Source organism: Miscanthus floridulus, chromosome 13 (assembly GCF_019320115.1).
Source record: "Miscanthus floridulus cultivar M001 chromosome 13, ASM1932011v1, whole genome shotgun sequence".
Taxonomy (NCBI): Eukaryota; Viridiplantae; Streptophyta; class Magnoliopsida; order Poales; family Poaceae; genus Miscanthus; species Miscanthus floridulus.
In genome coordinates, this window is record NC_089592.1 from 76,925,540 (window position 1) to 76,951,274 (window position 25,735).

At 47.0% G+C, this 25,735-nt stretch overlaps 2 protein-coding genes and 1 pseudogene across 2 annotated transcripts; 2 read left to right on the forward strand and 1 right to left on the reverse strand.

Moving 5' to 3' along the window:
* Nucleotides 1-7,965: 7,965 nt before the first annotated feature.
* On the reverse strand, nucleotides 7,966-10,188 carry LOC136501212 (uncharacterized; annotated as a pseudogene).
* Nucleotides 10,189-13,865: 3,677 nt separating this feature from the next.
* Nucleotides 13,866-14,956, forward strand: LOC136502042 (dehydration-responsive element-binding protein 1I-like). Its single transcript, XM_066497524.1, has one exon. It carries the CDS (start codon nucleotides 13,920-13,922, stop codon nucleotides 14,676-14,678), a length of 759 nt encoding a protein of 252 aa, XP_066353621.1. The 5' UTR covers nucleotides 13,866-13,919; the 3' UTR covers nucleotides 14,679-14,956.
* Nucleotides 14,957-17,006: 2,050 nt separating this feature from the next.
* LOC136501487 (dehydration-responsive element-binding protein 1J-like) lies at nucleotides 17,007-18,153 on the forward strand. Its single transcript, XM_066497008.1, has one exon. The coding sequence runs from the start codon at nucleotides 17,099-17,101 to the stop codon at nucleotides 17,762-17,764; it is 666 nt and encodes a 221-aa protein (XP_066353105.1). The 5' UTR covers nucleotides 17,007-17,098; the 3' UTR covers nucleotides 17,765-18,153.
* Nucleotides 18,154-25,735: the final 7,582 nt, after the last annotated feature.

Below are 25,735 nucleotides of genomic sequence, written 5' to 3' on the forward strand. Positions count from 1 at the left end.
AGCATATTCACAAAAGGAGCAAGATTCCACCAAGTTCCAACAAAGGCCATGGAGTGCTCATCACATCTGCCTTTTTTAACTAGTCAGTGGCACAAGGCATTAGCTAGCTCTCTCATTATTAGCTTTTGTAATTTTTCAAAAAAAATTACTAGCTTTTGTCAGAGGAATAAACAATGTTGGCGACAGCGCATGAATACATATGCATGCAAAAGCTAGCGGACCAATTGGACGTAGCTCTTGCGTTGCTATCCACATAAGCAATTTGTACTGTTACTGGCAAATTTGCCCTTGCGTTGCAATGAGAGAAAATAAGCAATCGAATATTCAAAGAAAACAAGAACAGGAACGGTATAGATCTATTTATGTTTTACTTTGGAAGCTACAATTTATTTTGAAACATAGCATAAGTTAGTTATGCCAATAATATGACAATGTTTTATTAAACCTATGTCAATTAAAGCACGTCTTTGTATACAAAAGTACAATTTTGAAAGTTTTTTTCGGTACAAAACACAGAAATATTTAATCATAAATATATCTAACTTTAATTTTCATACTATACATGTACTATTACAGTAATATCAAATTTTGTGCTTCCTTTGATGAGGACCCATAAAAATATGTAATTCTAACATTTGATTCAAGTCGACAAGGAATTAGTTGCTGATATATAGAGTTCTGATATCATCATGACAAGAGATATCTCTCTATTTTACACATGGTGGCACTTGTCACTTAGGCTTCTCCTCTCTCTCCTCTGCTCACTCCTCTACCTTAATATTTAGCCTGCTTACAGCATGTTATTATGCTTGGCTCTTAGCAGCACACATGCATTTGCATACATGAGAGGTGACGATTGGTCGAGCAGCCCATTTTTTTTGCGTCTAGTCGCGTATCATCATTAACCTAAGTACAATGTAGGCATTAGCTGCCCTCTAGATTATTAGAACCGATGAACATATTAAACAATTCAGTAGCAGTCCCCTGAGGATTTCCAAGGGCCATAAAAGCAGTAAAATATTCCTGGAATTGTACGTCGTTTGTGTGCACGGAGCACGGGAGGCTTTAGGAGTTGGATGATGGACGGATCGGCTGTAAAGACAACTGGAAAAAGGGTCCAAAATAGTTAATTTCATCGGACCTGAAGATCGAGAATGCATGTACAGTACGGGCATGGACATACACACACATGGGCAGCTAGCAGTAGCAGTAGCAGGGCAAGGACATGCATGCATGCATCTCAGTTCTCAAGAATGCAAGCAGAGCACTGCATGCAGAGACGAATGACTGATGAACTGTCTGGAGACAATTATCTTTTTAGGAAAGGTAGCTGCTGAGCATACTTAAATATATGCAGAAAGCACGCAACTTTGCTACGGCTTGGTAGTGCTAACTCCCCTGCTGATGCGTGAGTGATGATGAACTGCATCTATCGATCTATATTCAGATGAGCTTTTGAAAAGGCCTTGGCGTAGTAGTAGCTTTCGTGTTCGCAATGATACGACGGGCGAGGTTGCTAGCTCGATGTGTGCGAGCTGCGGCTGGGCGGGCGCGCACGGAGGGGATGGTCTGGTTGGCCAGCCACGCATGCGCATGTGGCTTAACTGAAGCAACGTGCATCTTACTGTGCTGGACCCGGGCGTCGTCGAGGTCGAGGGCGATCCTGCATGCAGGCCAAGTAGCTGCATGCATGCATGGTGTGGACATGTGGTCGTCGCGGTAGAGACGACGAAGCATGTGTGTGTGTTCTCGATCCGCGATATGATTGTCCGGATGCATGGTCCAGGCGGCACTCATGTATGTATATGGGGCTTTTCAATTCATGTATACTCATACATGGGAGAAAAATTAAAGTATCAAGCTACTAGCTAGCAACTTGTGTAAAACTGCCAAGCTTGCCTCTCTCTCTCTCTCTCCTCTCTCTCTCTCTCTCTCTCTCTCTCTCTCTCTCTCTCTATATATATATATATATATATATATATATATATATATATATATATATATATATATATATATATATATATGTGTGTGTGTGTGTGTGTGTATGTATATATGTGTGTATGTATATATGTATATGTATATATGTATATATGTATATATATATATATATATATATATATATATATATATATATATATATATATATATATACGGTAAGGCTATTATGCAGCTGGCCACAGAATAACTTATTCTATAGCCACCTTGTTTTATGATAATGTTTGTACCAATTTACGATAATGACAATACATATTTACGATATATGGGTTTACTATAATTCAAGATGATACTTACCATAATGTTATAGTAAATCACTTATGAGAGAGTTACCATAATCTCGTAAATTAGTATAGTAATTATCATAACTCAAATTGGCCACAGAATAACTTATTCTGCGGTCAGCTATAGAACAATACGTCTATATATATATATATATATATATATATATATATATATATATATATATATATATATAGAACTACTATCCTGTAGCTGGCTACAGAATAACTTATTCTGTAGCCACTTTGAGTTATGATAATTACTATGTTAATTTATGAGATTATAGTAACTCCTTACTAAGTGGTTTAATATAACGTTATGGTAAATATCCCCATGTGTTATAGTAACCCAACTATCGTAAATATGTATTGACATTATAGTAAATTAGTATATAAAATTATAGTAAATGAAAGTGGCTACAGAATAACTTATTTTGTAGCCGGCTACTGAATAGCCTCTCCCTATATATATATATATATATATATATATATAGGGAGAGGCTATTCAGTAGCCAGCTACAGAATAAGTTATTCTGTAGCCACCTCCATTTACCATAATTTTATATACTAATTTACGATAATGTCAATATATATTTACTATAGTTGGGTTACTATAACACATGGGGATATTTACCATAACATTATATTAAACCACTTAGTAAGGAATTACTATAATCTCATAAATTAACATAGTAATTATCGTAACTCAAAGTGGCTACAGAATAAGTTATTTTGTAGCCAACTACAGAATAGTAGTTCTATATATATATATATATATATATATATATATATATATATATATATATATATATATATATATATATATATATATATATATATATATATATATATATCATGTAGCTAGGAGTGGAGTATGCATGCCGTTGCTGCCAAGCACTCGATCGTAGTGCTGACTAGTGGTGATGGATCACGAGCGGGGGTCATAATAAGCTTTTCTTTAGTTCCATATATAACATACGTGAACGCGACATGATCCTGATCCACCGTCGACGATCTATCAATAATGTGGAGCATGTACTACGCTGTCTGTGATTCACCACCAGCCAGCTGATCGAGAGAGAGTTAGTTAGAGGCTAGCCCTGTACGTAGCTGTAGGTGTGGGCACCGCCCCGGCCTGGCCCTTCTCCTCCGTCGTCGCGTGTCCATATATGCAACTTGGAATGAAACCGAACCAATCTCAGTTCGTCACCCGTCGTCGTCGTCAGTCGTCAGATGGCACGTCGCTGTCGAGCACACGAGCCCCACAGTATCTCGTCTCCGATTCGATCGCCCGTGCATGCGCACGAGTCCGCGAACCCGGTGCTACTACAGGCCGGGCGGGCGGACAGGTCCATCAAGCCGAAGCCAATGGAGATCATCGGCATGAAAGCTAGCGCGGGCGCGGGCGCGGGCGGCAGGACCAGGACAGTGCCGCGCCATGGACCGCGCGCATGCAGGACCGACAGGCCGAGCAATGCCACCTAGGTTGCAGAGCGAAGCGTGCCTGCGGCTTGCGAGCGCGCGGGACGGACATCGGAGGTCATCGGCTCATCGCAGATGCACATCCGTGGGTATGCACGCCACCGGCACCGATCGGCTGGGAGCGACAGCGTAAAGGCGCGCCGCCATGCACGGTGGCGACCCGTCGTCTAACACATGCCAGGCGGCTAGGGCCAGCCCTACGCGCGCCCTGGCGTGCACACCGCACACGTACGTACAAGTGGTCTCGACTCGCGTCTGTCTGCTTTTTTTCTTTTGTGTGTGGTTCGCGTCTGTCTGCTTCGGGCTATAATTTGTAGTTTCTGCACGGGCCACGTACGCCAGTGATTGGCACGATCGGCTCGCGACCATCGAATGCATGCATGGTGCGCGTGGTCCGTGCATCGATCTACCGACGCCGGCAGCGGCAACGGCACATTGGCTCCGCTAAAAGCCCCGGCCGGCGCGGTCCCCGGGTGGGTGGGGCTGCGGCCAGCTGGCCAGGTTACCCGCGCACGAGGTTCCCTTCCGCTCGCCTTTTGGCTACTACCTTTTGGCGTCGATCGGGGCCGCCGTGCGGTGCGCAAGAGGACGCTGGCCTTACGGGTTCATCAGTCCTTCACGGCTGCAAACGTGTACACGGCGCTGAGATGCAGTGAGCTAGTGCGCTGAGCTCCAGTCCTTCGCTCTAATAATTTCTTCGTTCCCAGCTCCCATCTTCCTGGGAGACCAAGGCAGCGATAATAGGCCCAAGAGGCCAAGACTACAGTGCACGCTAGCTGGTTGCTGTTGCTGCACCTGAACTTTGCACGTGTCCCGCGTGAAGATTTCATTATTATTACACTAAATACACCTCGGGAGCTCAAACTGGACTAACGGCAGTATCGGAGGTTTCATCTAATTTATTTTGCGTTTAATATCTCGTGACACATCAGTGCTCACAGTTACGTACCAGCACAGCACAGAAGCTGACGTGGTAGTCAGACTATCCTAATAAGAGTGCCAAGGTCTCTAAACTTCCAAAATAGTACACATTTAGGACATGTTTGGTTCGTCTAGTAGCTACTAAATTTAGTAGCTTTTAGTTACTTTAGTAACTTTTTAACCAAACGTTATGACTAAAGCTACTAAAAGGGTTTTAGTCCTCTCTAGTAATTCTGGAGTTACTAAAAGTGACTAAACCGTTTAGTAGTTACTAAAGTTTAGTAGCTCGAACCAAACACCCCCTTAGACCATCAAACTTGCTAGTCATATCACATCAGGAAATGATTTCTACAAATAATTAGCACTATAAACCTATATATTGTCAGCTGTTGACTATACGATGACTCGATCTCTTCCTCTCTCTTCGCCTTCCTCTCCTTAGACCGTCTTCAACGAAGAACTCATATGGGCACATAAACCTAAAATGGGTGGTAAGAGACCCAAAATCAACCTCCAACATAGTACATATATGAGAGACCTATTTTTGGTTGCCTAAGAGACACAACCTAAATATGGACATACTCTCTCCTGAAAACTCATTTGTAGAAATGATTCTTTTTTTAGTCCTATTGTTGGAGAATATGCTGAATATGTATTGAACCTTTAGTCTATAGCGCTGCCTAAAGAACGAATAAGTCTTGTATTTTGGGTGTTGTTGTTGCCTTAGACTTCTTCCAGGACTAGCGCGATGCATTTTTACTCTTGACGAAAAATAAGCGTGCATGCCCAAGGTCATCTCGATCGATGTGCTGGTGGCTGCTGCTTGCCCGGCCAGGGTTCGTTTGACTGCGCCAGCCGGCGGAGCTCAGCTCACTCACCCACGCGTTGTGTCTTGTGGGAGCCGTTTGAGTTGACCTGGGGCCGTGCTTACCGCGGCCGCCCCAGCTCCAGCTGCACCCATAATCAGTCTGTTAGCTTGGTCGTATTTAACTTATAAGCCATAATTTATCAATCAATGAATAATATTTTTCTCTCATATTAAACTAATCAACAGTATTTTTAGCCATAACTTATAAGTCAAATCAGTACAAACGAACGGAGCGAATAGAAGCAGTCTTTTGCGAGGAACAGCCCCGGTCGCCAGCTGCACTATACTACTTAGCGTCACCCAGTGCGTCTGCATATATATATAGCCATTTCGTATACCTAAGCCTCACAGTGGATCGATCAGGGACCTTTTGTTGGGTGATCGATCAGCTTGGAAAAAGGCAGCCAACATAGACGTACGTACGTACTAATAAGTACGTATAGAAATTGTGTGTGTCGTATATATATACGTGCAGATGCGATCGTTAAGTGGATCACGCGAAGTCGTCAGGCAGTACAGCTACAGATGGCCTTTCGATCGGCTCCTTTTAGTTTGGAGCTCATCGTGCAAATAAATTGCCTCGCAACCGTTTTCCTCAACACGTGTGCAGCGCACCAGACATATGATGCATGGTATATATCTGTCCTTTATTCTGCACATTTGGCTTCTACGTGTATATATATACACTATATCTTAGGTTGACAGTACTCCCTCTCGGTCCCAAGATAAACGTGTATTTCACTTCTCGAGGACTAGAAATATTAAAAAAACAGTATTAACATTTGTATCTCTAAATAAGTTTTTTATAAAAACATATTCTAATCTAATGATAATTATTATACTGCATAATATTGGTATACTTTTGTATAAAATGTAGTTAAACTTTACAACGCTTGACTCCTCGGGAAGCGAGACGTGCGTGTACTTTGGGACGGTGACGTTGAGTTCAGTATGGCACGGTATCATAACAGGTACAAAAAAAATGAATTCAAATTAATGCGTGTGGTAGTTTAGCGTTTTGACATATTCACAATACTTGTCCTCCTATCCTCCGAGTTTCATCTCGTGGATTTCCTGCACATTTTTATCCTTTGTTTGAATCATCACATGATATTCAAATAAAAGATGCAGTTATTAGCTAATAAGCTAAGATCAGTACAACGACGATTACTATGTTGTCACTGCTTACCCTTACCCAGCTCAGGGCGCTAATTAAGCTAGGGAGAAGAACACCGTACTACATTTTTAATATATAATAGTGAAGCTGTTTTAGAGTTATAGTCGATCAAGTACTCAAGTTGTTTACATGCATTATTTGTCTTGATTAAGTTCACAGAAATTAAGTGCCTATATGGCCACTGGTATTGACAGCTTCTTCCTCCGATTCAACTTGGATGCCCTTTCCTTGCTCGTGAAGCCACTTGATGAGAACAAGCTAATCAGCATGTTAGCTTGTTAGTTTTAGCCAGGGCTTATCAGTCATGGTACATTATTTTTCTCTCACAACAAACCAGCATCAGCAGGGCTTATCAGCCCAGAAACCAACCAGCGAACAGACTAAATACAAGATGATAAGATACTCCCTCAGGTCATAGTATTGCCTTCGCCCTGTTCGCTTGGCTTAAGTTCTAGTTTGAGTCCATCGGTTGTAGCTACACGATACCTTAGTTCATAAGTCAAATTCGGATTTTGCTTGGATTTTGCATAACTGGTGGTGTACTATTATACTACCAAGCTATACACAATACCTTAGTTCAATATTCTGAATACTGACACAAGAAGATCATACACGGGCCAAACTCAGTCCGTTAAAAATAGAAGACCTCAAGTGGACATGTTCAGCATTCCTTTAGCACATAACCATCCATAGACGCACTAACTTACATGGGCCTTGTAGGCCTTTCTGTTTTCGGCCTTCTCTTTTCCTCTGTTTTCAAAATGGTGAACATGCCTTTCCTTTGGCTTGAAAAAATAAAATTGCACTTTCCTACAAAAGAAGAATACTGAATTACACAGCAAACAACGATCATCTCGCGCCAACTAGAGTGACATTGGCACCAAGAAAATAACCTAGGTGCTTTGTAACTTCCTAGTGACAATGGCACCAACGAATCAACTCGGTTTTGGTAAATTAACTTCGGCAGATCCTCGCCGCAGGGTAATCAATGAGTCCACAATTCCATTTTTGCGAAGCTCGTTATGGCGATGGCAACTTAGAAAAGCCACATGTTGGCGATGGCAAAAAATAAATCTCAAAGGCATTACTACCAAGGGTAACTGTACAATCCGCAGCAGGCACAGCAGCCAGGATGCCAGGTCCTCAACAAGTTCTGGTCATTCAGGTTTCAGAGGAAATTCCATCAGAATTTTCTCAAAATCTATTGGTTTTCTCCAAGCATATTTACCAGTGTCCTGCATAGGGTGACAGGATGATTAAAGCACAAAATGCATCTTTGTTGCTTTGCCCAAATATGAAATGGCAAAGAAAGTAGAAGAAAAAATACAGGTAGTGTTTTGTTGTCTTGTGTAGAGATATTCAGAAGATAAAACTGCGCTTGACAGTTCATCTAGAGGTACTTCAATCAAGTCATCATCCTTGTGGAGAATCTGGACTGTTAAGTTTCAGATTTCCGCTGAATCGAAGTTTAAGTTTCAGCTAGTAAAAAGTTCAGTACTGTACTGTAAGTTTGTGTACATTGTGGAAGTCTTCATCTATAGCACACCCTGCAGCTGTTCATACAAAGCCCAAAGGACCAATCCTATTATAGTGTCCCTTACCAGGCCCTTGATGAGTGAGCTAACCCATGTATCAGATGATGCTCTACCAACCAGGTCTCGGAATCTCAAATCCCCTTGATCAGAGATCAGCGCGTACACAATGCCATTAATGTGCCCCTTCCCTACAACTCCGACAACAGTTTTGCTCTTGTTCACAGCCTTGCTCCTCTTCAGCGACCATGCAAGGAACTGCAAGAAAGCATCCAGAGTTTAACTGAACTGCTAGAGGCATGGATGATTGAAGTATGGTGCAAAGGTTGATGCAATTAAAAAATTCACATAGTTGCATATTCTGCGAGAGTGGAGGATTTAAATAGGCTGTTCAGAATCATACTCATACCATGTCGCGTTCATGTATTAGAGACTGCAACAGTGCAGGATAAGATGTGCTAAGTTTCTGATACAACTCATATGGGCTGACGGCAGTTTTTTCATCCTGCTACAATAGTAATAATCAAACAAGAATGTCAACAGACAATGGCAGTAAAAAATGATTTCTCCGACATTTGGTTCATGATACATTCTTGTACTAAAAGGACTGGCAACATTTTCTTTTAGGCAATTACCACTGAGGACTGACAAATGAATACAAGTACTTACTGGTGTGTCAGTTGTCGACGTAATTCCGCGGAACAGTGAGATGAGTAGCTTTGTCTTTTGATCCCAGGTAAGGGATTTCCATGCTCGTTCAAGCTGCATGAACAATCTGATATGAGCTTCAGCTATTCTATCAGCTGTACTTTCCAGAGTTAGCAATGCAAGCTCAGTGTACAAATACCATTAAAATAAACCATTGTTCAGCTAATAAGCCACATACAGTTATTTCAATCGGGCGATCGCCAAGAACAAGCTGAGCTCCAATGTCTTCAGACACCCTCCTAGCTGCCCGGAACTACCAAAACACAGTATATGGTAGTAGAATTCAGTTGCTATATTGTCACATAACATCTGAAGAAAACTTACATGTCAGTTTATGAGCAAGCACCTACCTCTTCTCCAAACGGCCGGTTCGCACTGGAAGAAATTTTAGAAGAAAAAAACAGCGAGGAGCAGACGCAGAGCAAGGGCGCTCTGACCACCTGTACCATCCCAAAGAAACCAACAAAATCAGCAGGTCTCAGTCGTTCCATGGCTGATGAGAAGTGGTAAACACAAGGCAGTGGTCGGTCGCTCTTACCCAGGTTGATGCTTCTGTTGACTGCACCGAAGAACTTGGAGCCACCAAGAGAGAACATGTTGGACTTCAAAAGCGGCTCGTCGGAAGAATCAGTGGACACGTACATGATTCCAGCTCTGTAGTGAGGGCTCTGCAATGGCGTCAATTAACCCCGGGAGAAGATTTGACAACACTTCTTTAGTTTAAGCGGCTTAATAATGTTTATTAAGGGAAGGGAAGGCCTTGCCTGCTCCGGCAGAGCTCGACGACGACGTTGTCGGGTTGGACGGCGCGGAGGACGCGCTCGACGTCGGCGACGGAGTCCGGGGAGAGGTGCGAGGTGCCGAGGATCCACACCTCGTCGGGCTCCACGAAGTCCGGCGGGCGCCACGCCGGGACCGGTCCGAACCGCCGCCGCGGGATCCGCACGAGCGCGCCGGACTCGACCAGCCCCGCCAGCGCTGGGTTCCCCGCGGCGGCGGCGCGCGTGTCGGCGAGCACGGCCGCCCGGTAGTCAAAGCACGGCGGCGGCGGCGGGATCGGCGGCCGGAACGACGCCGCCGCGGCGGATGGGGTGGGCCCCGCTGCCATCCTGGCCGTGGCCGGTCGGCTGCGCATCTGGGATTCTGGGTGGCGGGTGGTGCCCGCGCGGCCGCGCGCCGTGGGGAGGATATGAATGGGACCGGGCCGGGGATTGGGCGGCTGCGTCGATGGGCTCGGCACCAGTCGCCTGGTGTTGATCGTAACCTGGTCACGGTTAGTTTTTTTTTTTTCTCTCTCCATCTCACTTTAATTTCATTTTGAGGACTGAGGAGGTGTCCAAATATGGGCCTATCATCCATGGGCCGTGTGTTGGAAACAAAAAAAGAAACTTCAATTTTGAGGCCCGTTTGAAAACAGAATATTTTTTTACTGTTGTTATTACCGACTCGCAATGCACCTGTGCCACTTCAACGTAGGGATAACTTAGAAGTGAGGTAGTCTAAAAGAAAAAACTTAGAAGTGAGGAGAAAGTTCAGTGGCTATAATAATTATCATAAATGAATATCAAAATGTGGAGAAAATGTCACATGTTTTCAAATTCACGTTTGGATGTGTGTCATGTTTCTTGCATTAAAATTTGAGTTCAAAATCAAATTGGATTGTCATTTTTTTTAGCTGTGAATTTTATGGTAAATTCAATTTTCATGGTACAACCTACTAGGATTACAAAGCGGATGACCACTGCTTAGCAAACGTCGCCTGATTTTCTTGGAAAAACCAGGCGCCTGTACAATAGCAACTCCCTTAATTTTATCTGCAATCTAAAAACAGAATTCCTATTTAGTTTTCTAAAGCCCATGTTATAACATCCGGATGGCAGCTCATGTCTCTGTAGATGTGTCCTGTCCCTCTCTGCATAATTGAACACAATCTTGCCCCAGATTGGGGTTAATCTGGTGGATAACATGCAATTACTATCATAAATGCATCTTAGAATGTGGAGAAGTATATATATGCCCTTATTTGGAGCCATCAAGGTGAAGCAGAGGGTACACGGAAATGCATAGACGAACCCTCTTATTTTCATTTTTGTTTAGTTTATTTAGAGCAAGGCTAATAATACAGCTAGTTTGCTGACTGTAAGATTCCTTACAGCCTTCTTTCAGCCCACTCATATAGTAGTTAGCTCTTTACAGTTAATACATGACCCACTTGTCTCTCTCACAGACTTTTTTTGTTCTTGTGCTCAAGCCGGCTGTAAGCTTACAGCTCTCCTCTCCTCTCTCCTCCACCTCAGCATTTAGTCGGCTTACAGCCTGCTATTATACTTGCTCTTAAAAGCAGGCACTTAAACAACTTTGAGATCGATTGGCGTACAGACTTCAGGCATGAGGTGGAGCTAGAATCCCATCGAAGAGTACCTTGTCAATCCCCATACGAATCGAAATATTGCTTCTTTTCCTAGAAAAATATTCGTACAGGCAACGAGGTCTTTGGCTAGGAGTATAGTACTTCAAAAATGAAGAAGAAGCAAAGAGGTCCTAAGATTGAAACTGAACCCGATGGCTGATGAGTCATCTTTGTCTAGCGCTAGTTAACCACGCAATTGCAATGTAAGGGCTGATGCCGTCAGTCGCACAATCCTAGCCGCCGTCATGACTCATGGTTGACATCAGGACATATGTCTGCTTACACGGGCTAAAGGAACCGTAGTACTTAGATCCTATTTGATCCATTTGTCACGACAGCCTCTAAACTTTTGCCGCTAAACTTTAGTCCTTATTTGAGTGTTTGAATCCATGGTAAAAAAGAGCTAAAACTGTAAAATGAGGTGTCCTTCACACCCCCGATACTTTTAGCTCAATTTTGCACTCTTGGTGTGCAAATGGACTAAATTTTAGTCTTCTCTTTTGCTCACTTTTAGCCTACCTGTTTGGATCCATTTGCTAAAAAAAAAATAGGCTACAAATACAGGGCAAAAGTTTTGCCATGGGAAACAAACTAACAAAAACCATAAAATAGCACATTACTACTAGAGCATCTCCAGCAGGCTACTTAAATCCACGACCTATCCTATATCTGAGTAGTGGAGGCCAAAAAAAACATACTCCAACAGGCTACCTACTTTTGTTGGCCCAATAAAATTTTCCTCCCACTACCTACATCTGTTGGACCAACAAACCTGGCTACCTATTTTTTGCTCGGTAGTTTTCCTGCCCGCACTCGTCTTCCTCCCGATGCCGACCTCGCTCTTCCCCATCCCGGCCGCCGCTGGCCCTCCTCCACCACGCCCCCGTCGGATCTGGAGGTATGCCATCGCCACCGGCCCTCCTCCACCCCGCCCTAGCCATCATTGCCCCTAGCGACGACGCCCTCCTCGGCTCTGTGATGCCTGCCGACGGCCCTGTTCCACGGCGCGGTTCCCCCGGCGCACGACCTCCTCACCGGCGTGGGCGTGCGGCGGCCGTCCCCCGGCGTGGCCATGCCTCGTCGACGCATCTCTCTGCCTCCCGGCGGCGCGCCTCCCCTGCCCAGCTTGCTCCTCCCCGGCGCTGAGTAGCCCCTGCCCCCGCGTGGCCCTCCCCGGTGGCCTAGCCCGAAGGCACAGAGGCCACCCCAAGGCCCGCCCTGGCCCTGCGCGCCTCTCCAGCCAGCCGGCCGCTGCCAGCCACGCTCCTCGCCGGCGCTGAGGAGCCAACATCGCCCAAGAGTACAAGACAGAGGATGACATATGGGACCCACGCATCATTCTTTGCGAGGATTAATTTCGATAGCCTGTTTTATGGAGTACTGCTAAAGTTAGAACCGAAATATAGGTAACATAAAAATAGGTGCCTACTAAATAGACATTTAGATAGTCTAATTTGGATAGTACTGTTGGAGATGCTCTTAGCCTCCTGTACACGCTAGCCATCACCGGCTCGTATTGCAGTAGGAGTACTATATTTTTGCTCTAAGCGGATAATTCCATTTCACTGATTGGCACAAGCTAAGGACGATGTGCTCACTCTTGGTTTGGTCAATGGTCCTCCTCCTGTTAGCTGCCAGCGGCTGCATGCATGGTCCGCCGGTTGAACAAAGAGCAGACTGGCAAACGCCGGCGCCCCTTACCCCTTGAGCGACAGTCATCCGACCGGTGAAAAATGCGGCACGAGCGCGAGCACGCGCGGCGCGTCAGCGCGCAAGTCACCGCCGCGGTGGAGCTCTCGTCGTTGTCGGCCCGAGCTGGTCCCCGGCCGGCGGTCCTTCCTCCGACAAGTTCGGCGAGAGTCTCTCTGCAAGTGGCACCGGGATTTCTGCCCGCGCGCGGGTGTTCTGTTTCCGGCTGCTGTGCTGTGCAAGTTGTTCTGCTTCCGTGGGTAATTTCTACTCATGCCCGGCTGCATCCTGTGCTGTGTTTGTTGGTGTCGTTATCGCACAGGGACTGGGACCGAAATTTTGCTGTCTGGCGCTGCATGCATGCACTGGTCTGGTTTTGGTTTCGGTGGCCCGCGGCAGGCCACGGTGTGCACCTCCCTCGCCCTGCCCAAACGGATAACGAGCCTCGCGCTCCTTCGGCAGCCGTTGCTGAAGCCGCACTTGTTTATGGCACTGTTTGGCAGATAGATAGCAGATCGGTTAGGCACAGGCACAGGCACAGGCATTGTGCGCGCAACCAGCCAGCCTGGTCTAGTGACACTAGTGACTAGTGGTCTGCTGCAGCTGCACGCGACGGGCACCGGATACACCTCCTCCGTCCTCCCCACGGCTGCACCGGCACCTGTTTTCGGTCATGTCCTCGCCCACGGCCCACAGGACGACGAAACAGTTTCCACTTCCTGCCAGCGCCTTCCTTGCCTTCCCTCCGGCGGCCACTTACAAATACGCGCGCTCCAAACCGCCATTTCCCACGCCACGCCACCTTCGCACGACGACATACCAGTACCACTCCTCAGTCCTGACCTGCCACTCTCCGATGGCGCGCCAGATCAAGCAAGAGCCGAGCGCCTGCTGCGAGTCGGCGGCCTCGACGCCGCAGTCGCCGCCGGCGCAGCACACGGAGGACGTCGCCAGCCCCAAGCGCCCCTCGGGGCGCACCAAGTTCCGGGAGACGCGGCACCCGGTGTACCGCGGCGTGCGCCGGCGCGGCAGCGCGGGGGGCCGGTGGCGGTGGGTCTGCGAGGTCCGCGTGCCGGGCCGCCGCGGCTGCAGGATCTGGCTCGGCACCTTCGCCGCCGCGGAGGACGCCGCGCGCGCGCACGACGCCGCCATGTTCGCCCTCCGTGGCGGCCACGCCGCCGCGGCCGCTACGCGGTGCCTCAACTTCCCGGACTCGGCCTGGCTGCTGGACGTGCCGTCGCCGCCGCCCAGGGCCGACAACGCGGCCGGCGTCCGCCGCGCCGTCGCGCTGGCCGTCGAGGGGTTCCTCCGGGCGCGGTCAGCCGCCGAGGACGCCATGTCCGCCACCTCGGAGCCGTCGGCGGTGGCCAATGATGATGGCACGGCCACGGAGACGGAGACAGAGGCGTCCTCCTCCTCGTCGTCGTCCGGGAGCGACGACGCGCGAGAGGCCTCGCCGTTCGAGACGGACATGCTGAGCGATATGGGCGCGGGCTTGTACTACGCCAGCTTAGCGCAGGGGCTGCTCATGGAGCCGCCGCCGTTAGACGCGCCGTGCGCCGACGACGACAGCCACTGTGACGACCTCGCTGGCGTGGCGCTCTGGTCCTACTGAAACTGAAACACAAATCGACGAACGCTTGTAGTTGTACAGATTATCTCTTCTTTCCTTTGTGGATAATGTGAATATTCCACAATCCTAGTGAAACAGAGAAAAGCAGCAGTGGTATCCTTTTCTGCTGGAATGCTAGAAATAGAATGTGTAGTTGTTTTCAGTCGAGGAATGTTGCACCTCGAAAACACACGGTGATATCCGGTATGCTGATTTCAACTATTTTCGATCACTTAAGCAATGTACCGTATTATGACCATTCCACTTGATCTATCAGAACAGAATCAGAATGAATCCTTTGGTACAACATATGGATTGTCAAGTTCTTACATGGAACGCGTAAAATTTGCAAGTGTTATTGGCAATGTTTTACTAGAAATGGTGACACAAATATTGCACTTCTTCATTTAATTATAAATGTTGAATGAAAGTGTCGACTCAAAAATCTATTAAAAACGTTGAATAATATTCCTTTGTGAAAATTGTTAAACCAACAAGTCTTATATAGAAAAGTTTGAATCAGCTAAAATGCCGAGTAAACAAATTGCAAATAGTAAGTTGATTGAAAGAAAATATTGAATCAATATTTTTTAAAAAGTAGTAGATGTTTAATCAATGAATGCAGTCAGTGAGAAAATGTTGAGTCAACGATCATGGAACTAGGAAGGAACATGTAGACTAGATTTATCTCCATGAAACTTATTTCAACCCGTTCAACTTTGATTATCAGTATATTTGCTAAGTTGATAACTTATTTAATGCCATAAAACTTTCATAGAACTTTTGTTGAGACCGGCTTTAGAAAGTACGCAGGTACCTCAAAAGGAGAGAGATCGGATGAAATTGACCAAAAATAGAAATAAAACCCCATGATTGGTTGGCTAAGGTAATCAATGATGATTATGACGCGACCCACACACACATAGCAAGGCTAAGGCTAGTCTCAGTGGGGGTTTCATCTCCCAGTTTCCAACACACCCATATTTTGAAAATAGTATAGAAGAATTTCATCCCCATGAAACTCCCTCTACTCTTATGAAACTTTTATCTTCTCTCTCTTCATCAAGACAGTGTCATGTCAGCATATTTAATGCCCATAAAACTCTATGAAATCCCCATTGAGACTGGCCTAATACAGCCGGTTGTTGACTGTACGAAGACTTACAGCCAATCTATTAGCCTACTTGTATAATAGTTACCCGGCTTATAACTCACTTTTCCGTCTCATAGAACTTCTTGGTTTCTGTGCATAAGCTGCAGCCTGCTTGTCTTCTCTCTCCTCACATCCCTCCTCCACGTCAGCATACAGTCCACTTACAGCTTCTTCCTATACTTGCTCTAAGGATAGAGGTGGGGGAGCATGTTAGACCAGGCAGTAGATTGGTGGTTTGTGGGTACCTAACTGGGCCCGGGTGAAGGAAGAAGGCAAATTTTGGAGGAGACGAGACGACGCCCAGCATCAGCGTGTGAGGAATTGAAGAAGGTAAGACAACAAGCTAGCGACCGGGTGATGTATCTAGACGGGCCTCAGTCAGCCCTCTGGTTGGCACTCACACGAGGAGGGTGGTCGCAAAGTAGACGCGCCCTTTGTGCAAACATATGGCTGCTACGACTGCATAAAGAACGCATTCTGTATGTGATGGTGCAAGTGTACAATTTGGCATGGTCCATGTACGCACAGGACCAGCGCAGCAGAGCAGCCTGCCCAAAGAGACAAAGAAAATGCTCAGAAAACCGGCCGCCGCGCCCCCGGGTGGGTGCATCGGCATACCGGAAACGGAAATACCCCTAGCCCGTTTTCTGGCTAATGGTGCCGGTATGGCGGTATCCCGGTGGCAGGTGCCTTGGTATCCGCCGCTGCAGCAGCCTGCAGTGCAGGCGTGTGCGTGTGCCCGATATCGTCGTCAGCTCGCCGTAATCCGATCCTGGCAGTCTGGCACACCACGGCCGGTCCTGGAAACCGGGGGAGACCGCGACGGCGTTGGCTGGCCGACCGTCCGCGCATTCGAAGCGGCTAAGCAATCGGCCGCGGCGGCGAAGTCGACGTTCCCCAGTCCCCGCTCGGGGGACTCGGCGGCGCGGCAACCCAGCCCAGCACCTGGGTTCGTGCGGCTGTGCGCTACAGCGCCGCCGGTCACGAAGGTTCCCATCTGCTTCTGCTTCTGCTCTGCCTGCCGGAACATGTCAAACACAGGCGCAGTGCAGCCATCACAGACGCTCGCACCTCATCATCGTTTTCTGCGCACTGTACGCCAGAGAGACCAAACCAAACCCGTGTTCTCCTTCCGACACGTAGTCCGCCGCAGTATAAATCTAAATCATCAGCTTTCCGTCTCCGGCCGCGGAGGAAGGAGTACCTATAAATACGCTCGCTAGCCCGCGAACCCGCGCAACAGCGCCAACGACCAACAAGTGCAACGGCCATGGATTTCAATTTCAAGGGCAGCACCACCGAGCCCCCGGCGCCGGCGGCATCATCGCCTTCTTCGAAGCGGCCGGCGGGGCGGACCAAGTTCCAGGAGACGCGGCACCCGGTGTTCCGCGGGGTGCGGCGGCGCGGCCGGGCCGGGCGGTGGGTGTGTGAGGTGCGCGTGCCGGGCAGCCGCGGGGACCGCCTCTGGGTGGGCACGTTCGACACCCCCGAGGCCGCCGCGCGCGCGCACGACGCCGCCATGCTCGCGCTCTGCGGCGACGCCGCATGCCTCAACTTCGCCGACTCCGCATGGCTGCTCCACGTCCCGCGCCCCGGCGACCCCTCCGCGGGCCTCCCCGACGTCCAGCGCGCCGCCACCGAGGCCGTCGCGGGCTTCATGCAGCGCCAGCGCGGCGGGGACGCGCCCAACGCCGCCTCGCAGGCCAATGCCGCTACGGCGGCGGCGGGCGTGGACCACGCCGACGACGCGCCGCCGGCGATGGACAGTGGCGGCGGCGGCATGCTCGAGCTGGATGTGTTCGGCGGCATGGACGACGCCGGCTCCTACTACGCCAGCCTGGCACAGGGGCTGCTCATCGACCCGCCGCCGCCCGCCGTGGACTGCCCCGAGGAGGATGAAGATTGCGGCGCCGGCGAGATGGAGCTGTGGAGCTAGCCCCCATGATCCAATGATCCGAAGATCCGAGTAGGAGTAGAGCAGAGGATTAACGCAAACAAAACAATCTGATTTTTCGTTTTATTTGTTTGTGCTTTTTGTTTCACATGGTTAGAAATCCTGCCGTTCTCTCTGGATTGGCGAGGACGGCATGATGCTTGGTGGAACTGGAATTCTACGTTGCATTTGAGAAGGTTCTGCGGGTGGTTTATTTCGACGGGGTTTATACAGGCCCAACTTGGGCTCTAGTTTTTCCCGTCTTTGAACCAATCAAAATTTGTTGAAACGAACAATGCATCCAGTATTGAACAAACACTCGATCAGTTAATTCCTACTCCGTACTACTTTGCGCTGCGGAGATTCTTTTTGCGAGGCACAACCAACTTGTGGAGTCAGTCACCATCAACTATCCGTCAAATGGATTGGAGAATCCCTACCAAACTCTGATCTGGGGTTGCAGCCGTGGCTGTTGTTTTCTATTCTAGCTACAGTAGAAAGATGTCTATTGTGTGCGGGTCTCTTCGTTTGAACTTATCAGCTAGAATCGACAGTATTTTTCTCTCACACCAAAATAGCTTTAGCCGGCTTATCAACCGGCTTTAATACCGGCCGAACAGGCCATAGAATCATTCTCGGCTGGAATGGTTCAATAATCTGTATAATGTTTGGAATAGTTTCTAGCTTCGTTTCCGGCCAGGTAACCGAACGGACCCTTAAGGGCTTATTTAACTGCATGTCAACTCACTCTAATCTATATGGGTTGCAAGACATTAGGATCGAGAATCAACTAGTTATACACTCCAAGACCTTTTATTTTAATTTTATATATGGATTGTTTTACATGTATTGTGATGGATCGGCATGTAGCTAAATAAGCTATAGAAGATATCGGGATTTAATTTGGTTCCCTGGCGCGCGCTAGCTGCTGATGGGAAGTCAAACCGATATGCGTGCCTCATGTTTGTAGTAGTATCAGAAATCGACGAAACCACTGTTGCATCCGTGCTTCCCCCGTCCCATCATTAGTCATCGCACCGAGCCACTGACCACTGTACGGGGTTGCCTTGGGAGGCTGGGAGTCGGCACAACACGCGCGACGCGACGCGACCACGACGCAAGTGGGAGGCCACGGAGACGTGGACGCGCGCGGCTCCACTCGGTCCAGGTCGACGGAGACGGCAGCACGGACGTCACCGCGCGGTGGCAGCGGCGGCGGCGGCCTTGGTTTGGCTTTGGCTTGGGTCTTGCAACCTGCAAGCTCCCCACCACCACCACGCTCCCGCGTCGTCGGGGCGGGATTCCAAGTCCGCGGACCGGAACGGATGGACGAGGAGGAAAAGGTGGTTTTTGTCATGTGCACCGTGTGGACGTCGTGGCCCTCTTGACTCTTTCTGGGCACTGGGCCATGGTGGCTCCTCGCGGGCGGCGGGGCGGCGTGGCGCTGATGGCTGCCTCTGCCTCGGCGGCGGGCGTGGCAGGCGACGGCATGGGATCTTTCTTGCCCACGTCCTGTGCCTCGCTCTCGATGCAAACCGTCGAATCGAGGGGGCATTCATTCAATTCGGGAAAGGTACCTTAAGCCCGAAGTCATGCGACGCGACGCGGCGGTATGGGGGATCCTGAAAAGGTGATCCTTGAAGTCATCCGCCGCCCATACATGGATTTTTTTAAAAAATTTTAGCACTTTTTTAAACTAAATCTAAATCTAACACTGTCTGCTTTTTATTTTTAAAACTAACATTTTTTGCCACGTTTATTGTCATAGCGTGGCGGGCTAACGTGGCGATGACCGGACCGGCTGACCGTTGACGTGGCGGGGTCTACCGCGCCACCGATCTTGGCGCAGCAGTGCCACAAACGCCTGCACGGTACGGCCGCCGGCGCGCCACCGCCTCCTGCCACGCATGGCGGCTGCCTTGTTTAGATGTTGTAGTTAGCCTTGTTTAGATGTTAATATTAGATTAGTTAGTATAATTATAGTTAGAATATGTATTAATATTACTATGGACATTACGTACGACGATTTCGACGAGTTGATGAAGTTTCTGGAAATGCTTTTGCAGATGGATTGTTGTGTTAGAGTTTTATATGGAGGAAGTGTTAAGAGAGAAGATAGTATATTTGAGAATATGAAAGAAGAATTGGAATAGTTTGATGAACCTCCTAACTTCAACGACCTTTGTGTCCGTTTGAATGCAAAGTTTAACGGTGATTTCACACTGAATGAGAGGTTTGATACTGAAAAGACTAGGGCACACTATGTCCCCATGCCTTTGCGAGATCCTGCTCACTGGTCCCACTACACTAGTGCTCCAAGGTTCCAATGTGCCCATAATTGAGGTGGTGGTGGAGAATGGGTACAGAATGCAGGGTGTTCAAAACGGCCCGTCCATTGATGGTTTTGGAGGCAGTGAATAAGAATTAGGGGTCGAAGGGGAAGCAACTCAGGATAAAATAGATTTGGACGGTCAGTTGACGCAGGAACAGATTCATTCAACTACAGTATGCTGTATAAGCAATGACTTCGATGTGAATAAGTTCGAACAGGAAGAGGAGGAGCAGGAGGAGGAGGACAGGATCGGTGATGTAGTTAGCAGTGATTCAAACGATTCTGATGATGACCAAGAAGGTACAGATGCTATACCAACACCGGCTGATGCCATGCCAGTACTGGTTCATACTATGCCATTACCAGTACCAACTGGCGATTCAATGGGGTAGTTGGGAGGAAGCGTACAACAGGGTGCTCCGTATCTTATGTGCAATGCATTACTACAACACTGGCTTGAAATAGTTTGTGGGCACCGGAGGGATGTGTTTTCGGGACCCATTGAGGCATGTCCTCTATCGTGTGTTCTGGTCGTTCGCGCAAATGGAACATGCATTCCAGTTTTGTCGGCTAGTCGTACTTATTGATGGCACTTTTCTGATAGGAAAATACAGGGGCAACTTGATGATGGTTGCTGCTGTTGATCCTGAGAACCAAATAGTACACATGGCTTTTGCTTTGACAGAGGGAGAGAACAATGAATCGTGGTCATGATTCATGCGGCTTCTACATGTACAAGTGCTTCTTAGACCATCACGCAGGGCTTCTTAATGCTGCAGCTGAGCATATAGATGGGTTCCCGCCTCTAGCGCATAGATGGTGCATGAGACACTTTGCTGCTAATTTCTGGCGGTATCAGCGGAAGCAGGAGGTATGTGACAAGGTAAAGGCTCTATATTGTGTAAAATGCTCTATGTTGTGTACGTACAGAGCACCAGTTCAAGAAGACAAAGAGAGAACTAGACAATATGGTAAATAAAGCGAGAAAGGCCTGGTTAGAGACGCAGATGGAACAGAAGGCTTAGAGGACGTTAGCATATGACGGGAATGGAAGGGAAGGGAGGGAGGCGGCAACGGAGGGCTAGGCGGGACATGGGCGTGGTGGCCAGGTGCGGGCGGGGCGAGCAGGCTGCTCGAGTAGGTGGGACTAGCCACGGGGCTTTTATACGGCTCTATCGCGCCACGGATCAGGGCACGGCACTACCGTGCCAAGATCAGTGGCGCGGCAGACCCCACCACGTCAACGGTCAGCCGGTCCAGTCGTCGCCATGTTAGCCCCCTGCCGTGTGGCAATAGGCGCGGCCAAAAGTGTTAGTTTTGAAAATTAAAAATAGACAATGTTAGATTTAGAATTAGTTTACAAAAAGTGTTAAAATTAAAAAAATCACATACATGCAGCTTGCGGAGCAACATGGGCACGGGGGCACCACCCCACATTCCACACCGCGGAGTATCGGTATTGCACGCCCTCGTCTCGCTCGGCCACGCCGCGTCGCATCGCGCCACAACCGTGGTGCACGTCAGCTTCGGAGTGCGTCTGCGCACCTTCTTGTGGGCCGGAAGGTGATCTCCTCCTCCTTGTAGAAAAGGAAAGAAAGAAAAAAGGCCACGACGCGACCCGCTCTAGATTAGGCCCGCGACGTGGCTAGCAGAACGGCCACCATCTTGTGGGCTGCCATTGCCAAGGCCTTGGGTGGAGGAGTTTGAGGCATGGGCCACCCTGATTTATTAGGTGGGGAAGACCTAAGCATTCTTAAAGATGCATCGACATGTATGACTAGTTCAGATTTCAAAGAGATTGATAAAATTTACCTTAAAAAGATGAAAGAAGGGACGAGCCAAACAACAAGAAGCTTTTATCTCTCCATGTCAAGAACAAGCAAGCCGTTTGTTTTCTGTTCACTTCGCTAAAAAGCCAGGCTAAAAAGTACCGTTGGCTGATTTGTTGTGAGAGAAAAACATTGTACCATGGCCGGTAAGTTCAAGCGAGCAGAGTTCAAACTTACTATCTAGGACAAAACAGACATGAACTACTCCAGACATTAGAGGGGAGGGCGACTATCATCAGAGAAGTATCATAAGCAGTAAAGGAATGCAAATAGGCTGATCTGAACTACTCCATGATTCAAACCAGCAGAAGAGATAAACAGAACAACATAGTTAAATTCAAATACAAATCTGACATCAAGTAGCATACCACTGGATTCACAGTTCCACCATCAAACACGAATCACAAAATAGTCATAATAAGAATCATAAACTAGTCAATAGTCTGACATCACTGATACCACACCATCAAGCCCTCCCAATAACAATTAAACTAAGAGGAGACATGATACACCACAATGGCTTGATTTTACCAAGCACTGACTCTCCACGACACAACTATCACTCGATTTAACAAACCACCACCTTTCTCACCTCTCTCAGATCAAAGAGTAAAGGCAAGCAACAGAGGGAGGATAAATCTACCAGATCTGACTGCAATCGATGACCTTGACCACCTGCGTGGGGATCCCGCTACGGGAGCCCACGTCGCTCATGTTCAAGACGGTATTCCTGCCAGTTGTGACCGTGCCAAAGACGACGTGTTTATCGTAAAAAATGGGGGCCGTTTCGAAGCAAATGAAGAGTTGTGATCCGTAGGTGTAGGGGTAGGGACCGGTGTGCTTCCTTAGAATCTTGGGGACTACGTGGGCCGTGATGATGTCAAACGGCCTATGCCTTCGTCCTGACATCTCTACGTCGGGGAACTTATCGCCATAGATGGACCCGAAGCGAGTGCCGTTGCTTTTCTTCAAGTTGCTGCCTTGACACACATAGTCAGGAATGATGTACTGGAAGATAGAGTCTGTAATAGAACCGTCCAATTTATAAGAGCACAAGTACAATAGCAACCACCGAGGTAGTCAAACTGTCATATTTGAGCCCATATAAATCTGGTAGTCCGTCGAGTACTATGAAGGATCTTGAATCAACCAACATACAAGCCAAGATCGTATATGATTCAACATACAAGTCACATGTTACAACAGGTTCACAAATAGTTCTCATACATCAAAGTTTCAACAAAGTTATTACAACCCAAATTTAGAAGTAGCGGAAGCAACATAGTTTTGAAACAACATCAAGATAGTTCAAATATATAACATAATCTGAAACTTACAAGGGGGAGGAACAATGTAATGATATGAATGAATGATTTATCATGATGCATGCATGTTCCATACACCCTCACAAACTTAGAAAAAATTAAATCCTTAATGATATACGCAGTGGCATACATACATTCTCTCAATATAATCATAACTAAACAAGCTACTTGTTTCGTTGTTAGTGTACCCGCAGAAGATTCATTTCAGCCCATCCTAATTATTAAATGTACAAGAATATAATCTGGGCTCTAGGTTGAATATTGAAGAACAACGGGATATATGAGAGCGGTAAGCTAAACACTTCCATATATATCCCAATATATATACTTCTGTATCAAAGCTACTAGATGATAATTTATTACCCACAATTAAATACGCACCATACACACATGCAAGCATGTATATATAGCCGTATCAAAGCTAGCTCTCTCCGACCGCATGCTCACATCTTGCGGTCATGTCACTCATCAACTTACCTTCTTACCTATGCGTAGAGGCATTCGATCCATATATTACCACTCAAGTGAATAGCCACCTAATAGTCTTTAACTGGGCATAAAGGAGATGACCACTGACATACTTTATATTTTATAAAATAAAACATTTGTTTTAAATACACATATGACAAGTTTAATGTTGAACCTTGCTTCAATGCCAGCTGTAACAGAACCATCCAATTTATAAGAGCACAAGTACAATAACAACGACCGAGACAGTCAAACCATCATACTTGAGCCCATATAAATCCGGTAGTCCATCGAGTACCACGAAGGATCTTGAATCAATCAACATACAAGCCAAGATTGTACATGATTCAACATACAAGTCACATGTTACAACAGGTTCACAAATAGTTCTCATACATCAGAGTTTCAACAAAGTTATTACAACGCAAATTTAGAAGTAGCGGAAGCAACATAGTTTTGAAACAACATCAAGATAGTTTAAATGCATAGCCAATTTAAGATCATCTCCAACAAAAGCGCATAGTTGAGATGATATAGAATGACCATGACCTTGGTCTTACTCTCCATCAACTGCAGGAGTTATGCAATGCTTGCAGTAACCATGGTACATCACATCAGCTGCAACAAATGGGAATAAACTCTGAGTACGAGAATATACTCAGCTAGACTTACTTGTTATAAACCAAAATAATAAGACACCAAGGAGTATGCAAGGCTTTAAAGGTGGAGCTAACTTGACAATATTTTGCATAAAAAGCTTAAGTGCATAACTTGAATATATAATATCTTTAGCTTCAAGTTATCCCTATTCAATTAAGCATCTCTAAATTAGCACTTGTACTAGAGCAAGCACTTGATCGAGCTAAACAAGCATTAGTAACCATATCCAGTGTAGTAATTTGAGCAATCATCATAACCACCAAGTTTTAATTAGTGCTTCTACATTGCCGCTGCTCAGTCAAGTTCTCACTATCCGGAAGAGATGGTGATTTGAATTGATTCTTACCCAACTGGAGAATTTATTCCTAACACAAACCAACACACACCCACTAAGGTAGCCTTAGGTCACCTTTGGTACAATTCAGGTATAGTCGCAGGTCTGATCAGCGTCGCACCCTCAGAGATTCTACCAATCTGCCAGGAAGATCGGGACTCAAACCCACCCTTTGACTCACGCCATTGGCTCTCTGCACATCCTTACTGCCTCTAGTGTGCGCACTTCCATATATCGGGGCCCTGCCTGAATTAAATTACTCAGCTTAGTGGTCATATCATCGGATCTGCCCAGCTAAGTGGTAGGCATACGTTCAACATGACATGATGATGTACAACGAATCGGTCCTTAATCGACACAAACGGGGATAGATAGGCACCCAAGACCTTTATGTCTTGTTGCTTCTCTATCACAATCCTGCCTGGTCTCCTTTATTCATTGACACATGGTTATTTCTACACTAGCAAATATAGCCAACCATGATTAGTTATCAGCCTATATCATGCAGGTGACAGGTAATCACCTGACTTCTACCGACTAAGCATGGCTAAGCATATATTTGATCCTAGACCTACATATAATTCAAGATATATATATATATCTGGATAAGGAAGATATATGCAGCAAGTGGTTCCAATCAACTCCTAGTATTTAATGCATCAACATAAAAGAACTCAAGTTGATAGTTTGAAAACATAGGACACTTAGAATGCTCTGGAACTTGCCTTTCACAAAGGTTGATGGTCGATGATCTAGACACTCGAGCAACTGTTCACCATCAGGCTCGCCTTCTCCTGGGGCCTCTTGTTGCTGCACTTCCTGATGCTCTTCCTGGGGATCGGTCTCATACTCCAACTCATTGATTTCTTCTGTCACGCCTATTGCATGCACATGTAAAGAGTGAGAATCATGAATACATAAGAAGGGTCATGGATGACATGACATGATAATGTGCATGGTTAAATGATGACTATCATATTAGGTCATTAGGATGATAACAAAGTTGAATTCTTATTTATTGAGTAG

Coding starts and splice junctions, on each gene's coding strand:
- LOC136501487 (XM_066497008.1), top strand. CDS start 17,099: ATGGATTTCAATTTCAAGGGCAGCACCACCGAGCCCCCGGCGCCGGCG.
- LOC136502042 (XM_066497524.1), top strand. CDS start 13,920: ATGGCGCGCCAGATCAAGCAAGAGCCGAGCGCCTGCTGCGAGTCGGCG.